This window comes from Uloborus diversus, chromosome 1 (genome assembly GCF_026930045.1).
Source record: "Uloborus diversus isolate 005 chromosome 1, Udiv.v.3.1, whole genome shotgun sequence".
Taxonomy (NCBI): Eukaryota; Metazoa; Arthropoda; class Arachnida; order Araneae; family Uloboridae; genus Uloborus; species Uloborus diversus.
In genome coordinates, this window is record NC_072731.1 from 166,636,661 (window position 1) to 166,655,286 (window position 18,626).

The 18,626-nt window shown below is 33.4% G+C and overlaps 1 protein-coding gene across 2 annotated transcripts in view; it reads left to right on the plus strand.

Moving 5' to 3' along the window:
• Positions 1-18,626, plus strand: part of LOC129222803 (protein prenyltransferase alpha subunit repeat-containing protein 1-like) — a 34,029-nt gene that overhangs the window by 5,586 nt on the left and 9,817 nt on the right. For both annotated transcript variants that reach the window (XM_054857360.1, XM_054857352.1), the window contains exons 2-3: positions 2,668-2,831; positions 13,664-13,824. In XM_054857360.1, the coding sequence (XP_054713335.1) occupies positions 2,761-2,831; positions 13,664-13,824 (232 nt within the window). In that variant the 5' untranslated portion in view covers positions 2,668-2,760. The remainder of the gene's footprint in view (positions 1-2,667; positions 2,832-13,663; positions 13,825-18,626) is intronic.

Consider the following 18,626-nt stretch of genomic DNA (forward strand, 5'->3'; position numbering starts at 1 on the left):
TGCTGAAATATTTAAAACTCCACTTTAGACTATATTTGAGTGCCTTAAGAGGGATGTGATTCGGGAACACTGCCTGGAGTTAGGATTCAGTTCCCCTATTTCTTTTTTAAATTAATGAATGTTGGAAAGGGTACCTTGTTTAAAAAATATATCTACTTCACTGAAGCGATTTTTTATTGCTAATTTCACCACCTGCTATCTTATAAAAGAATTCTTTTACAAATGAAGACTGTGGGGGAATGGTGACAGTTCATTATCATTAGTCGGCCTTACTCTTCCCCCCACCTTTCCTTCTTTTACAGTTTGTTGGCGCTACCTTGAGTAGACTTTCGAATCAGAACTGATTTATGTTGCAAAAGTGAAAATCTTATGTCCTAAGCGATTTTATTGCTACAACAAAAATGTTTAGGATCGGCAAAAAACTAATGGTGGGGTGCTGCAAACGCTTTTACCCCTTACATTATCCAACATCGTCTAAAATTGCGTTTTTGAAACTTCAATTTCGAAATATTGCCGAAGGAGGGTTCCTGAACTCCATCCCTTCAATACTGCATTCAAAAAGCGTATAAACGTTATGAAATTAAACTTACAATTTCGTTTTTAAATCTTCGATTTCGGGAAAGCCCATAGCGTCCCCTCCCCCCTCTTTCTTTAATATTTTTTGAAGGTTGCCCAATATTGTAATTTTGGGACTATCAGTTTGAAATAATTGATGTAAGAGTCCCTGAACACCTCCTTTCCCTGAACTTTACCAAAATGGCCTACCACAGCGTTTTTTGGACTTCAATTTAAAAAAAATTTCTGGGGGAGAGCCCCCAGACCACCCCCCTTATTGCCGAATTTTAGATTTTTTGGAATTATGATGTCAAAACACTAAGGCTCAAAATTTAAATGAAACAGATTCCAAAATTGGCATTCTTAAAATCTGCAACATTTATACATACGAATTTTTCCTTAAGACCGTATGCGGACGGGGGGGGGGGGGGGGCTGAAAATATTTTCCGTCTTGAACACATCACCAAACTTGCACCCATGCATGAAATATTATGAGTCACAAAAATTTATCTTGAGAAATACTTGTAGGCTACAAAACTCGAGATTCAAGGTTTTTACATTTTTTACGCAGGATGTATCAAAGAGTGAATTTGGCACATCTTGGTAACCAGGTACTAGTCTAATCGGAAACTAGGGGCCCGACCCTTGGGAAGTCGCGGGGCTCGAAAACAGTGTAGTGTAAGTTTTATAAGAGTTTTAGGGGAGAAGGGCTAGTCTACCAAAATGACAAGTGGCCGCCTGCCTTGGCTCTGGACGGACCTGAATTGAATTGGGAAAGAGAGCAGGAAGTCCTAATAAGTGTCTAAATTTCAAGTAGGTTTTGCAGCAAAGGTGAACTAGAATTGCTTTTCTGTATTTCTTCAAATTTTCACTATTTTATAGTTATGAAATTATGAATAAAAAATGTTTGTCATTTTCCTTTTCTGACAATAGAAAGTAAAAAAAAAAAAAAAACCTTCTGTTTAACATTGCAAAACATTTCGAGTTTTGACCCCTGTATACGGCCCTGCTTTTTGTGTACAAATGTTAGCACACTTGCTGACATTCTATTTTGTAATGTTAAACAATTAAGTCTGTCATTACAGAAAATTCAATTGAAATTGATGGAAACATTACATGGAGCATATGGGAGCATTTAAAACATCTGTAGTTAATTTTTCGATGCTTAGTTTCTTAACCATTTGAGTGTGATGAAGAGACCATTGCTGCGGTCACTCATCTGGTGTGTTAATTCTACATTAACTACCAGTTTGCTTGGCTCTCCTGGCTCCCTTAAGAGGTTTTTTCGCCTCCAGCTCAGGTAATTCCTATTCCAGGCTGATGAGTGCTAAAAAGCACGAAACTGCAGTCCTCGGATGAAATAACTGAGCTGGCGGTGTATTTCAAGTATTTCTACCTTAGCCCTGGCTTCGGGAGTAACTTACCACAAAATACCATGCTTTGTCATCAATCTGTGAGTTGAACCGCACCATTGCTGAGGTCACTCATCTGGGGTGCTAATTTCTATATTAGCTACCAGTTTGTTTGGCTCTCCTGGCTCCCTTAAGAGGTTTTTTGCCTCCAGCTTAGGTAATTCCTATTCCGGGCTGATGAGTGCTAAAAAGCACGAAATTGCAGTCCTTGGATGGAATAACTGAGCTGGAGGTGTATTTTAAGTAATTTTAAGATGTTATGGTTTTTTGACCCATATTTCCCCTGTTTGACCCTATATGTAATATAGGTACTCTAGGGTTTGATGAGAAAATTCTTATTTTTCAAAGCGTATCACAAATTGGAAAAGTTTGGGACTCCCGACTTATGTTGTTGTTAGAACACCTTGTACAAGTAGTGCCTTTACAGGGAATGCATGCTTTGTCCAAAAAACTATTTGATTTAAAATAGCTGAATGTTGTTTTGAAAAGGCATGATTTTTCATAGCCAACCAGAGCAACTTATTACAAAAAGGTCCAAGTTAATAATATGAAAGTGAAAGAACATGAAGTTGATGAATGAAGCATATTTTTTTACAGCTCATAGTTTAAATGCAATGTTATTGTTAAATCTTTAATTTTTTTTATTTGTTAATTGTTTTTTATATTTTTATTTTATAATTTTTGCTTTTTTTATTTGCAGAGCTTTTGTGTGTTCTAGTTTTAACCTTTCTTCAAATGAAAGTTGTCAAGAGAAAAGTATAATCTATAGTTTGTACTGGTTTTTGCCAGTGTTATGGATGCTGATGTTCTTGCTGAAAGAATTTTATGTGACTTGAAAAATACTTTTAATAAGGATCCTCTTATGTAAGGTTTGAATTTATATGTTTATAACTTTTTATTATTATTTTTTTAAATTTTATTATAAAAATTGAGTTTGATAATACATATGTCAAGTTTTCAATGTATTTCCTCCTTTGTAAAGCAAGTTTAAATTAGGGTTAGAAATAAGCAGTTGCTAGGGATATTTTATGACAGAAAATTTCATTTTCACACCCACATTTCCAATTCTATCAGCAAACATAGTAAGATAAAAATATAAAGTATCTGCTCACATCCCTCAAAACTATCTGCAGGAATGAAAAGCTACATGCAGTGGATAGGTAAAATTTTTAGTAAGTAAATGCCTTTTGCTTTCAATCATGTGTTCATGAAAGCAATAATGAATATTTTTCATTAATTTATCTTCAAATTTTGAAGATAATCTGTTTAATATGAATATTATTAACAATTTTCAGCCAATGTAGCAAATTTATCTGCACAGCATCAAATGTATCCACACACAGCGTGCACGAGTACATCTATATTATCTAGTTAGGCCACCAAATTTAGCCCCTAAGATTTTGGATTGTATCCAACTTTCTCTTTCTCTAACTCGGCTCAACATGTTCATAACTTGTAATTAATGTGAAGGAAAAACAGTGACGGTTTTCAGTCTTTTGAAGGATTTCCGTTGTCTAAAAAGATTTAAAACTAAGTGAGATGGGGGGGGGGGGGGGAATTAAGAAGAAAAAAAAATGAGTTAAATGTGTGAAGTTGTTACATATTTTTTTTCAATTTGTATTTTGTGATCATTTTTAAGAAAAAACTGTTGCTCATTGCCTATTGATGAAAAATAAATTGTTCTTAACTAGAGATGAAAACAGTCGGAAAAAAAACGTTTTTTTCCGAATGCATAAATTTCCACTTTGGACAAATTGAAAAGATAAAAAAAAAATGTTCAACTTTTCAGGGTTTTAGTTGAAATTTTCAGCAAAAGGTGATTAGAAATTTTTCACGCTTTAATTCTGATGCAATTTTCTCCCCCATCCCGTTTTATGTTAAAATACTGTCTAATATTATTGCAAGCTGTTGTATGACACTATAATTTGCAGATAGATCAAAAAATGTTTAATAATCGACTATCATTTCCAAGCCACTTGAAACGGCATGCTGGTTTCAAATACTGTTTGTCGAGGCACAACAAGCAAATGAACTGTCGTTCTACTTGGTTAAACAACTTAAAATAGCAGTTATTTCGCTTAAAATTGTAAAAAAACCAAAAAACAATACATAAACTAGGTAATATATTGTAAATTATTTCCTAATAAAGTGAGAAACAAAAATAAATTAGGTACTCATTAAAATGAAATTACCTTTCTTCCATTCGATGATACAATTTTTGTCCGATATTTTTTTAACCGCACCCTATATACTGCCGTGCTAAGCAAAAAAGGGGACTTTGCAGTTGGACTCAAGCTGAAATATTGTATTTTAAAGTATGGCTCTTCCATATATTTGATTCAGATGTCTTTTTTTTAAAGAATTTTTCAAAACAATAGCTCTTGATCAAATGACCCTAAAACATTTTATTTATTAAGTAAAATACGAAACAGAGAACAACTTGGTTATAATAACTCAAATTTGTTCAAAAGGGCTGGTATGACTACTTTTAGTACTGTGCTTAGCACGGCCGTATGAATAAACTTAAATTCCAGTTTAATTTTGGTTCAGCTTAAGAAAAACCAATTTAGTTTTGATTTGGACTTAGACTGGATTGGAAAAAATCAAAACTCAATAGCTTACATTTTCAGACAGTAACATTGTATTATTTTTCTTCCAAATAAATAAATATATATATATATATGTATATATATATATATATATATATATATATATATATATATATATATATATATATATATATATATATATATATATATATATATATATTTGAAAGTCGAAAATTTCAGAAGTTTCAAAGGCAATCTAAAATAGAAAATGTAATTGTTATGATTAGACACACATTACCCAATATTATTGGTTGAGTGACGACTTATTTCTGGGTTTGACCATGAAAGCCCTCTACTCAGTTATAAAAAAAAAGGTTTTTTCTTCTAATTAATCTTACCTTTATGTGTATTTCTGTCAAGCAGAAAAAGAATATGTGTAGATAGCATATATTTTTTTTAATGCTTAACCCATTATATGTAACAAAAAACACAGCTATTAAGTAATCTAAAATTATTCATAAAAAAATCAAATTTTCCATTTTTTCCAATTTTTCCCGAAAAAAAACGTTTTTCCACCACTTCAAAGTTTCCGGAAATTTTACATCTCTATTCTTAACTAAAGTGAAAACATTTCTTTTGTATTAAGTGCTGTATTCAAAGTGTCAGTTAAAGTGCTGTATGTTTTACAAAAGTATAATGTTACAAAAATGTGTGATGATACACTTTTTGTCACTCCTACTCACCCAGTGGCGGTTTCACAGGGCGATCGCCCCCCCCCCCCCCCAAAAAAAAAAAGTTTGAAAGGTTTGTAAATTCAAAAAATTTCTGGGAGAAGATCACCAAACTCTCCCTACCCCCAATACACTACAAAAAATCGCCTACAGCGGTATTTTTACGACTTTAATTCCAAAAAATCTGAACCCCCCCTCTGACCAATGTCATCGAAGATCGTCAAAAATTTTGAATTTTTAGAGCTTCAATTTCGAAAAAATTGCCAAGGAAGATTTCTTTGAATACCATACGTTTTTAAGATTCCAGTTCCAAAAAACTTCCACAGGAGAACAACAAAACCCCACCTCTTCCTAACATCACTAAAAAATTTTAAACGATGTTTTTGGAAACTGTATATGAACATATTTCCGGGAAGTGGCGCATCCAAAAAAGTTTTCTGGGAGGGCTTTTCAAAATTGAAAAATATTTTTTCATTTCTTTCCCCTTCATTTAATAATGAGAAAATATTTTTCAATTTATTAAATCAAGTAGTTCATGTGGCTTAATATTTATTCATTTGTTTTATTTGCTCTAAAAGAACTAACTCACATATTGATATCACAATTACTATGAAATGAAGAAAAGGGGGGATGCGTGAACATGCACAATACAGTTTTAATTACCTTTAATCAGGAACATGCAAACGTTTTGGAGAGTAGAGTGGGGGGGGGGGGGCTAACAAAAAAATAACAACCGATGGAGCACCAACTTTTCTACTCTACATTCTGTGGTAAACATAGAATTGAAATTTATTTACAAGCCAAACACACTCTTTCTTTCTGCGATTCTGCAGACAAATTCCTTGATAATGGAATCCAGATCAAGTCTGGCGGAACGAGATTCGCGGGTATTTAGCAGGAAAAGCCGAGTCAAACGTTTTTGTGACATTGTTGATCTCATACACGTTTTCAATCGCCAAAGAGAACTAAACAACCTTTTGGCCAATGCTGCTGAAGCAGGAACTGTACGAATCAGTTCAACTAGTTTAAATACTTCACTGAGTAGCTCTCTAACAGTTCTTGATTCTGCTACCAATTTCTCACAGACATCAAAGGAAGATAATTCTCCCTTTGTTATTGTGGGTAGCAGAATCAATTGAGCCTCTAATTTTTCCATATCAAAGTCACTTGCGTGAATACCCAATTTATTTTGCTACTAACTTCCTCTTGCTTCACTTGTCAGCACTTCTTCTAAATTTACAAGGTTAAATATCCCAGTTTGGTGGAACTGCTTTTTAATTTCATTTATCACTGTGTCCATTACTTCGAAAAAGTATCGTCTGAGTTTAACAGTTCCTGTTACATTAGCATCAATTGAATTGTCGGAAATGCTGGGGTGCTTGTTTTGACGTGGAACTTTTCTTTTTCCTGAGGACACTATCTCCAAACCCACGAGTTCTGCTGTTTCCTTAGTTTCTGTCCAGAGACATTCAAAATTTTCATCTGCTCGCATACCAGAAAGCGTGTCCAACAGAAGTTGTGCACATTTATTTGCATTAGTAACAGTATAGCCTGGTTTTTGTAGAGCTTTAGCAAACTGTTCACAAGAAGCAAAAATTTTATGAGCTACCTTTAACATGAACAGAGTCTTCGCTTTTTTTCAGCTGTTTTTTATATCCTCTTAAAGCTGTTCTTCTGGCATCTGAACTTATTTCTATCCTCTAAAATGGCTGCTACTGTCTGCAGCACCCTCTCGTAGTTAGCAACAAAACGGTTTAATGCAGTGACGCAAATGCACCATCTTGTTGGGCAAAGGTGCATGAGGTTAAACACTTCTTTTACTTCACTGTCCTGGTCACATGAAGTGAGAACAATGTCCAAATATGTTTTTTTTTTTCTTTTTGCTGACGATAGGATGATTTTCAAAATATCTTTCACCAATGCCATGGCTTTACAAATTAAAGTGCAAGACCGGGCTGCTTCTTGTAGACATAAGTCCAAGGAATGGTTGCTACAGTGAACAAATAATGATTTCGGTTGAACTTCCAAGATCAGTTTCTCAACACCATTCATATGACCACTCCTGTTTTTAGCTCTATCATACACTTTCAAACCCAAGACCAAGTCTTATCATCACATCTTCGATTGCATGAAATAAAGTATTGACTTTTGTATCGTTTGGGCGAGTACATCCCTAAAAAATCTTCCCTCACCTCAGATATGAGGGGATTCATTCATCTAAGACACAAACTGAATTTCTCATTTCCTCCAATATCTGTTGTACCATCTTCTATTATACTCAAATTAGTACTTTGTTTTACATCATTTACTAACTGTTGCTGAATGCAGTGAGCCATTATTTGTAGTTTTTCATTTTGTATTTTTCCATCCAACCAGTTATTTCGGGTTTGGCGCCAGCTTTGAAGAAAAGGAACATCTTCACTCCTTTCATCTAAAATAGAGTTTCTTAAATTGTGTTCCGTGGAACCCGAGGGTTCCACGAAGCTCTCTCAGGGGTGCCGTGAGACTTGCATGTTTTCATTCCACATCTTTCAAACTTGTCACTTAAAAAACCGATAAAAGTGCTTTCCCAAAATTAAAAATAAACGTACTTTTACTTTTGTATACTAATATGAGCTTTATTACCTATCAGGATTAACTATTATAGGAATAATTTTATTTGTCGCCTGAAATTGTGCCTTTAAGATTCAACTTCGAAAATTTTCAAAGATAAGTCATAAAGCACCTTTTTTTTCATTTGTAAACACTTCTATTTCGAAAAAAAATCTGGAAGAAGCTACTGACCCCCTAATATCACCAAAGATAGTTTAAAAGTGACTTCAATGTTGAAAAACTTATTGAAGGACATCCCAAATTCTCTTTCCTGCATTATTACCAAATATTGTCTATACGATTTTTGACGTAAACTTCAAATATTCTACTATTAATACTAGTCACTCTCCCAGTATCTATGACAGCAGTTAAAAGCACAATTTTAACATTGAACGAGTTTGGACCAATTTAAATCAACATAACATACATTGACATCAAAGTCTTGATTTATAACTTTGGTTTTAAACTTCAAACATTGTTGTAAAATAAGAGACATTTTAGTTTTTAAGTTTTAAAAACTTTTTCTTTGTAAATTTTAGTGAATTATTAACACTATTGTAGGTAAAAGATATCAATATTTCTTTTCCCGACTAAGAAGGTATTTTGATCATATAACTCATGCATAAATTCTGAGATTATTTATCCCTTTTAAAAATACTCAGAATCACAAATAGACATAGGCGGCTCGTACGAGGGGGCAATTGCCCTCTCACTTTCAACAGTAAAGGGACTTTGCCCCTCTACTTTTCTAAGTTTAAAACCAAGGGTCGAATGAAAAATGATAGTGATGATCTATTCACGTGTTTAAAGAAAGAGCTTACTTAATAAGAGTGCTTGTTTTATGCTTTTTTTCATGTTATTATTTTGTAAAAACTAAAATGGAACTTTGATTTTGTAGGAGGGAATCTTTTCCGTGACCATCTGATCCAGCTTTTTGAGTTCGTTTCTCAAATTTTTGGAAGAAGGCCAATTCATTAATAATGACTTAAAAACTCAATTGCCCAATTTTTGAAGAAAAAATTTAACTTCAATAGTCTGTCGGCCACCAAACCTGCCCCCCTCCCGCACTTTTGATCTTCCACTTTTTTGGGACACCAGCAACCTATGCAAATAGGAGTGTTTTGGTATTTTATTATCATAAATAATAATTAGCAGTTAACAATAATTACCATGGTTTATAATAAAGTATTTAATTATCAATTTAATGACAAATAGTTAATGTGATAGTCTCTTTGAGATAAGCACCTAGGCTCCCTCTCAAACAGAACCTTAGCTACGCCACTGCAAACTATTGACAAAAAACTAAGGGTTCTGCGAAAAAAGTGAGCATTTAGAAGGGTTCCACTTATCAAAGAAATTAAGAAATGCTGATCTAAAAGATGTCATATACCTTTTAAAAATTAGCATTTTTCTCCCTTTTACTCTCAATTACATCCACCTCCAGTAATTTTTACAAGCATTTAATAACTGGGTGGGGGGTGGGGGGAAAGAGCAAGATGGTGAAGTTAGCCCCCTCTCCTTCAGAGATTGGGAGGCGAATCCCCCCTCTCCAGCCCCCGCTCTGTTGGCACGTGCCTGCCTTTATTTTGATCTTATATTCATTTTTCGTGAGGTCATTCAAAAAATCATCTTTTTATTGATCAATGTCTTTAGGAATGTCAAATGCTAGCTAATAACTGTTCCGATCTTTCAATGAGAATTTGGAGGGAGCCACAGAGAAAATAAAGTGTGGTAGGCTTCCTCTCCCTACGAAAGTGCCGGAAGTGCTGATGAGCATGATCCCCTTTTGTGCTGTATTAAGACCATTTTAGTTTTCTTATAAAAGTAGGGGTGCTCATATATTTAAGAATTACTCATATATTTAAGAATTGGGAAAATGATTTGTGACTTTTCCAATCAATAAGCGGTAAAATATTTTGTTCGAACCTACTTTGCTTAGAAAAGCTTAAATACTGTTTAAACTCCGCGTTTTTTTTTTTTTTTTTTTGGAGGGGTGGGTGGGTAGAAATGAATGTTTTGCAGTTCTGGGAGGAATTTAACCCCAAACCTTTCTCCTAACTGCTCCACTGTTTCCGAGAGAGTTTTGAACCTCATGCCTTAATGTCTTTGAAGGCCTTCAATTACATTTTTAGGACCTCAATTTCGAAAAAATCCGGGGGAGAGCCCCCGAGCCCGAGCCGTTCCTCTAACATCAATGAAAATCCACTAACATTGCGTTTTTTTGAAACTTCAATATGGAAAAGTAGATAGCTCCTGACCCCATCCCTTCCCTTAAAGCTACCAAAGATGGCCAATCAACGCATTTTCACGGCTCCCATTTTGAATATTTCCGATGGAAAGTTCCAAACTATGTATCTTCCCCCAACGTCTTAAAAGATGGCTTATAACTGCGTTTTCAGAACTTCAATTTCGAAAAATTTCCGGAGATGAACCCTGATGTCCTTCTTTCCTTATCTTTCAACATCATTCAAAGATCATCTAAAATTGCGTTTTTGAAACTTCTACATCGAAACATTTCGGAGAAAAAGTTATGAACCCCATGTCTTCTGCATCAAAGGTGGTAGATGGCCTATACAATTAAGTTTTCAAGACTTCAATTCCCCCGAACCCCCTGGTTTTTAGCATGACTAAAAATATCTAAAATTACATTTTCAAAACTCTATTATCAAAACACGATTGGGGAAAATTCTTCAACACTTTAAATCATACACATTATTTGAAAAAAAAACACCTCATGCTTCAGCTCTTAAATATTTTTTAAATATCTTTTCCGTTAGTACCCCATAATGCATTACTCATTTGCCCCTCCCAACAGGGTCGTCTGGATCCGCCACTATACTCACCTCTTGTCATAAACTCACCATTTCAAGAAACCGCCTCAAAGAGAGACATCAATTGCGAACAGCCCTTTTATGCAGTTAGGATTTTTGTAAATTTTTCCCCTGAATTAATATCCGTATGCATCTAATGTATTAAAAGAAAATTTTGTCAATGGAAATTGTGTCTGTATCTGTAGACCACATGACAACTACAGCCTTGAATTTTGGAACCCCCCCCCTCCCCCCTTTCAGACCAAGTAACAACTCTGGGCCGTAATAGGACCTGTCGCATTCTTAGCCTAATTTAAAAAATAATAAATAAATTTTTTAAAAAGTTATTAATAAAAACAGGAGTAAACAAAAATTTAACAAGTTTAACTCTAGTAGTAAGTAAACAATAATTTTTGTTTTTATTCTGAAAAACAGGTATAAGATATTGAAAATTAACATGTTACAAAAACTTCAAAACTAGCATTAACAAACTAACAAAAACAGTTTCAAGGCGTATATCTTTGCATTTTCAGGGTTCGTACCCTCCTTCAAAACTCCTCCAATACTCCTTCATTCAGGAAATTTTACTAAAGGGCACTTCAAACTCCTTCATTTTGGTTTTAACTCCTTCAAAACTCCTTCTTTTTTAGTTCAAGACTATATAATTTTCCTCTATGACAGTGACTTAAAATACTTCAATCCACAATTAACATCATCACAAGGGCAAAAGTATATTTTCGATTTTGATGTAGTAATTTCGTATATTTATTTTTTTCATAAAGATGTGATTTACAAATTGAGCATAGGAGTCGTAAAAGTTGAAAGTGAAAATATTATTAGATGACTAAGACATTTCATAAGTGAAGTAAAACATGCTTAAATGGTGCTTAACTGTTTTTTCAAGTAGTTATAATTATTGCTTTTCCCTCCTCCACACTCTCAGCAGCCAAAGTCAGTTTGGCTAATTATTATTTAAATATTTAAAAATACATAAGTAGTTGTACTATATTAAACGATTGTGTTAAAGAAAACAACTGTTTAGTAAATCACAGTTCTGACAATGTTAAAAGGGTCATCCATGAGTGATGTCATAACTTGAGCGGGAGACGGGGTTAATGAAATTGTGGCAAGGGTAAGAGTGAGAGTGACAAAAAGTGATATCACACAAGTTATTACAACAATATGTTATGATGTGATCAAGAGTAGTAAGGTGACTTTTTGCGACAAAGGGGAGTAGACTCAAATATGATGAATAAAAGTGCGACACCATTTAAGGACAGCCCATTTGTACTCCTTCGAAATCTCATTTTACTCCTTCAAAACTCCTCCAAAAATCCTTCATTTTATTTCTGAAGTTGCACAGACATAATTATTCTATTAAAGTAAATTAAACTTGCGTAGTAAAATTACAAATTTTTTTATTCAATTTATAGCAGAGAGTAAACAATTAGAGCTATATCACATAGAGCTTTTATGTATGTCATACAATAGCTCTAAGCTGAATTATGTAATAGCTCTATATTTATTGCTACTTAAATTTGTACTAATTGATAGTTTTTAGAATTTACCTGATTTGACGATTATGAAATATATTTTATTAAACTAAAGTCGACTTTTATTTCAAGTGTTGAACTTTTTTTTTCTCTCAGGATTAGATATAATGTATAGTATAACTTCAATAATACTTACTTAATTTGAAAATATTTATGTGCTTGTTCAAATTTAATTTAGTATAAAAATGAATTTCTATCAATTAATGGGTCATTCTTCAAAAAGTATAACTTTTCTGCCACACGCCTTTTATTGTAAAAACTTTATGGAACAATTCATTTAACAATGCTTCTTAATTTCATCATAAATATATCTTTTTAAACCTGCCAACAATTTTTGAATAATTTTTATTTTAATATATTTTTGGTTCACAACATGTGAATTCTCACCTCTATGGCATGTCATACACCTTGTGTGACTGTTTATGTTGCTTAATAACTTGTTTAATTAAAAGTATATATTTATATATTTATTATTCTTTACCCAGGTGTCTTAAATACTTATTGTTTAAGTGTATTTAGTTGTTTAATGTTGTGTATTAGTTTGTTTTAGTAGGATAAGGAACCATGTCACACAATACATTCTCACATCCATTACCTAAACACGAAAATTCCATTTTTCACTAACACATGTGGCAGTACTGACATCACATTTTATTTTCCATGATACAAGGGACCCCCTTGTTTATTTTCAGCCATAAAGAAGTTGTGAGATTTTTGTCGAAAAAAAAAGAAGATAGATTTTGTTTCAAAAGTGCGGTTATTGTGAACTCTCACCCCCGTGAACTTGAATTTCAGGGATGTAAATTAATGTAAAAAAAGAAGTGAACATGTTTTCATATGTTTAACATGTGCAGATTGTAGCAACAAAGAAAAAAATATTTCCCAGAAAAACATATCTATTAGGCCTATGTTAATGGAAAATTCCTCACCTCCGTGAATCTCACCTCTGTGACAGACCTTATCAATTATTTCTGAGGTGAAAATAAATGATGGACAGGAATTATATCAATAATAGGCATTCTACCAAAATTATAAATTGTGAATATATTCTCAAATTTACTATTATTTTTAACACATATTTGAACTAAAACGATAACTAAAAAATAAGTCGTGCTTTAGTTAAGAGAGCTTAATATTATGTTCCCACTAATCATTAAAATAGCTGATTGTTTGTACAAGTAACAAAATTACTACTTTGATATTGAATTGACCCCGATTTTTAAACATTAAAAGTTTCTTTTTCATTGTCCTTATCACGGCATTTTAAAATTTTTTTTATTTATGAGTAAAATAATTGGAATTTAGCTGGGCCATTGTTTATGGTTACTTCCAGTAGGTAACACTTTCATGTAAGAATGAAAAAAAAAAAGAAAACAAAAGGTTTCGAAATTGAAAAATATTTGCATTCAAAAGTTGTATATTTCTGGAGAATGACCCTAATGTTTTTATCAAAATTTTCAGAGATGAATTTGATATATTACCGGTTCATGAATCGACAAGAAATACCTGTCCTGTCATTCATATAGAGCACAAAGTTGCATTAGAGGACTGGTGTGTGAAGCATGTTTATGTATATGCATACTCAAATTTCTTTTCCTGGAGGAAAAAACCTCATAAAATTGGTGAGTAAATTTTCATGAATCAATTTTTTTTTCTTCCATTAGAATATGGAGATAAGATAGGGTAAATCAAATCTATATGTGTGTATTGTCTATACATTTAGTAATATATTTAATGAGTGCAATTTTATTTTCGAATTTTGGTTTTTATTACCATATTTGTTTCCCATTGCATAATAGATCAGCATGGAATTTAAAGAAAAATAGGTAGCTGTATGCAGTGCTTAATACTTTTTGAAGTTAAGGTTGTAAAACTGCTGCTAAGCTGTGTAGATGTGATAATTAGTTACCTGTTTCAAAATAAAATGCTTCACTTAAATAACTTATAAAACCAATAACTAAAGTCTTGACTACAGTTGAATTTCCATGTATCAAACTTACACACATCAAAATTTTCTACGTGTCAAACTTCTAGCATATCTACATGTCCATGAAAAACTCTCTGTATGTTAAGAAAATCTCCATATACCATTTTTTTTATCCCAAGAGATATTGGAGATTTTATTCCTCTAGACATTTTATCTCACAAAAAGTGAGGGGAAAATGTAAGGTTAGTAAAGGTCACTACAAACACCACAAGTCAGCTGAAGTTGAGGGTTGGATCCCTAGGGTAGACAAGCAAGCTGTTTCTCCCTTCTGGAATCCCTAGATTGGATTCCTCATAGTCGTTTTCGATTTTCAGTTACAACATGTTTTTTTGCAAAACCAGTTTCTAGCTACCCTTTTGCTATTTGCCGGATGGTGCATTCTCTCTTCAATCCTTAGTTTCAGAGGAAATTGCTCCAACTAGTGCTTTGCCAATTTGGTTTGATTTTATTTTCCCTCTTGATTACAATGTCAAAATGAAAATCCCTTAATGTTGTAGATAAAATGGATTTAATGAATTATATAGTGGAATGCAGAAAAATCACATTTTGACTAAATTTTTTTCCCTGCAAGCACCGTGTCAACTATCACAAAGAAACGAGATGCTGTCAGGAAATCTTATGAAAGCATTGAACCAAATAGAAAATTAGCAAGTTACAGCCCCTAAGTCATAGCTAAGACATAACTACATGTAATATATTCTTACAGCACAAGTATTTTATCCAGAGAATGCAGTTTTGTCCTTGTTATAGATTCATCAGTCTGAAATATGGAATAACCAGGCTGTCGATTTATTGCAAGTGGACAGCCTAGTCCTCTCATAAAGGCTTTCTCTCAATAAATTTTGGAATTTAAATTCTCAAATCTTCGGTGATGAAAAGGGGAAACCGCAAATTTAAGTCAAACTTAGTTAGCTTAGGAGAAGGATTTTGGGGAGGGGAGGGAGGGGGGTTCTCTCCCCGAAAATTTCTCCATGTTGAAGTATTGAAATGCTATTTTGACCATTTTTGAGTGAGTTACGAGTTGAAGAATTCAGGAGTCGTAAAACTTTGGGCTGTCTTTAGCGATGTGTGGATAGTATAGTTGCTCTTTCAGTAGAAAAATCTTAAACACAAACTTACACTGCCTTTAGTAAACAAAATGAGAGGGGAGGGGGGTATTCCGCAAACTGGCCCGAAATATTTCCGTTTCTGAAATTTTAAGAGCTTTGTTTCGGGTTATCTTTGGATGACTTAAAGGGGAAGGGTGTTGGAAGATTCATTCAAAAAATTTCCAAAATTAAAGTATTAAAGCTTTTAGTCGGTCTTAAGTCATGTGTTTTGGTAAGGAGGGTACTATTCCTAGAAAAAGATTTAGAAACTGAAGCCTTAAAAATTGAAATTACCACTTTAGGCTATATTTGAGTGCCTTAAGAAGGATGTGGTTCCAGGACCCTGCCTGGAGTTAGGATTCAGTTCTTCTATTTCTTTTTTTAATTAATGAACATTGGAAAGTGTACCTTGTTTAAAAAATATATCTACTTCACTGAAGCGACTTTTTTACCTGCTATCTTATAAAAGAATTATTTTTCAAATGAAGACTGCGTGGGGGAATGGTGCCAGTTCATTACATTAGTCGGCCATACCCTTCCCCCACTTTTCCTTCTGTTCTTTTTTGTTGGTGCTACCTTGGGTAGACTTTCGGATCAGAACTGTTTTATGTTGCAAAAGTGAAAATCTTAATGTCCTAAGCGATTTTAATGCTGCAATAAAAATGTTTACGATGGGCAAAAAACTAATAGTGGGGAGCTGCGAATGCTTTTACCCCTAAAATTATCCAACATCGTCTAAAATTGTGTTTTTGGAACTTCAATTTCGAAATATTGCCGAAGGAGGGTTCCTGAACTCCATCCCTTCGATAGTGCATTCAAAAAGCTTATAAACGTTATGAAAGATGGAGTACAATTTCGTTTTTAAAGCTTCAATTTCAGGGAAAGCCCAGATTGCTCCCCTCTTTCTCTAATATTTTTGAAGGTCACCCAATATTGTGATTTTGAAACTATATGTTTGAAATAATTGATGTAAGAGTCCCTGAACCTTTCCTTTCCCTGAACTTTACCAAAATGGCCTACCATAGAGTTTTTTGGACTTAAATTTCAAAAAAATTCTGGGGAAGAGCCCCAGACCCCCATCATTGGCAGTTTTTAGGTTTTTTGGAATTATGATATCAAAACTCTTAAATATAGTGCAGCGCAAAAGTTTAAGACACAACCGAAAACTTTTTATAAAAATAAAAGTATATACCGAATAGCTTTGAAATTTTTACTGCATTTAAACAATCGGCTAACAAGTTAATGTTTTGAATTAGGAAATAATTCATAGAAAATAAAATAAAATTTCATAAAAAAATCAAAATTTTGCTGTTGCAAAAATTCAGGCACAAAAACGAAATATTTACATTTAAGAAAGCATATAAGTCTTTTAGTAGTCTATTGTGTAATCATTGCATCTGATGAGCTCGAATATGTGACTTTCCATCGATATCACGATTTTATGGAAGGTTTTGGTAGTGAGTTTGTACAAGGTTTCCTCGAGTGCTGATTTGAGCTCTTGTACAGAGCAACAATGCTACTTCTCATTCTGGTATACGTCGCATGAAAGAACTGCCCAGATGTTTTTTTTATCAGATTAAAATCTGGACTGAGTACTAGTCAGTTCATTACACTGATGTTTTGAGACCCAAGCCATTTTTTGTACTATGGGAAATATGTATTGGAGCATTGTCATGCTGGAAAGTCTATTTAGGACCACTTAGGACTTCACCAAATGCTAATAAATGCTCGCTGAGAGTATTTTGATGCACTTCTGAATTTTGTCCCTCCTTTAGAAAGCTTCAAGAAGTTTGTCCGTTGAAGAAAAAAGCGCCCAATACCATGAGCGAGCCACTACCTACTGAATATGTTCTTCGGATCTTTCCTCAAATCATGCCAATAGTATGAAAACCCATCTGAAGCGTCTAAATTCCTTTTTTTTTTTCATCTGAGAATGGAACACTAATCCATTCATCACTATAATGCATGTGAAGTTTTTTCTACTGCAGTCTTGCTTGTTTATGACACTGTATTAGAAGATGTTACTGAGCTAACTTATGTTTTTTGATAAATCCTGATTCGGTTATTCGTCTGCGTATGGTGTCACATGATATTTTTGATCCAAGTCGAGTTTTTATCCGATTAAGAGACAAATTTCCATTTAGAGCCATTCTTTTAATTCTTCTATCCTCACAAAAGGTACTTTTTCTCTGCCTTCCTGAGCGATATGCAGGTTTGAATTGTTTCCCAGGTTTCAGAACTTTATAAATACCACGTTTAGACCAATTTAAAATCACTGAAATTTCCATAATGGATTTACCTTCAGCTTACAACTTCCAGAGCTTTCCAACTTCTTCAGATGAGAACTGCAGAGACTTAGGCATCTTGATAACAAATTCAGCTGTTGCTACAATAGATAATTCGTTGAAAAAGAACCTCACTGGTCCTTCACGCATGACGTTGCAAGATATATTTGCATAAAATCTGATTTGTGCCTAAACTTTTTCGACAGTCCAAAAAATGTTGTTTGTACTTTATAGTTTTTGTTACAGTTATGTTTTTCAAAATTTCCAACACATATTTAGGATCAAACTAGCCACCTACAGTAGAAATTTTAAAGCATTCTTTTGAATAGTTTTCTTTTTATTCAAAAATTTGTATTGTGCCTAAACTTTTGCGCCGCACTGTATTACAAATCAAACTTAAAATTCAAATCAAACTGAAACTGAAAAGTAAATCGATAAAGAGTAAGGTCCATAAGAAGTAAGTTAATATGAAAACATTACCAAGCCATTAAAAAAGAAATGCAAGAAGCACTTAAAACAGTGTCGTGAGCTTCAATTTGTGGAAAATGTTCCTGTTTAAGTTTTTAGAGGACGGAATAAATGTAAACATATTTTTTCTGAACTTTCTACAAAATTGGCGGTTTAGCAAGATACCTATTCCTTTTTTTTTTTCAAAGGTATGCAATGTTCAATAAATCTTTTATATTCATTTATCTTTAAATTCATAACTTTCATTGAGTGTTATTAGCATGTAAAGCATTAATGGAGTTTGCTTTAACTTTAATGTTTTTGAAGTAATTATGAAAAAATTGAATTTGCTTCTGTGTATCAAAATTTCTCCAAATCAAATTTTTTCCAACAGTTTGCTACATCGATATATGGAGATCTGACTGTATTGGGTCTTAAGGCTCCTACTGCATGTTGATCAAAACAAGCAAAAAACTAAATGGAGTATTACATATAATTTCTTTTATAATATTCTGAATAATATTTTCTAATAAAAAAGTTTATCCCCATGCACTTCATGAGGCAGGGACAAAAGTTCCCTTACCACCTCTCCCAATTATGCATAATTTCCGGATATT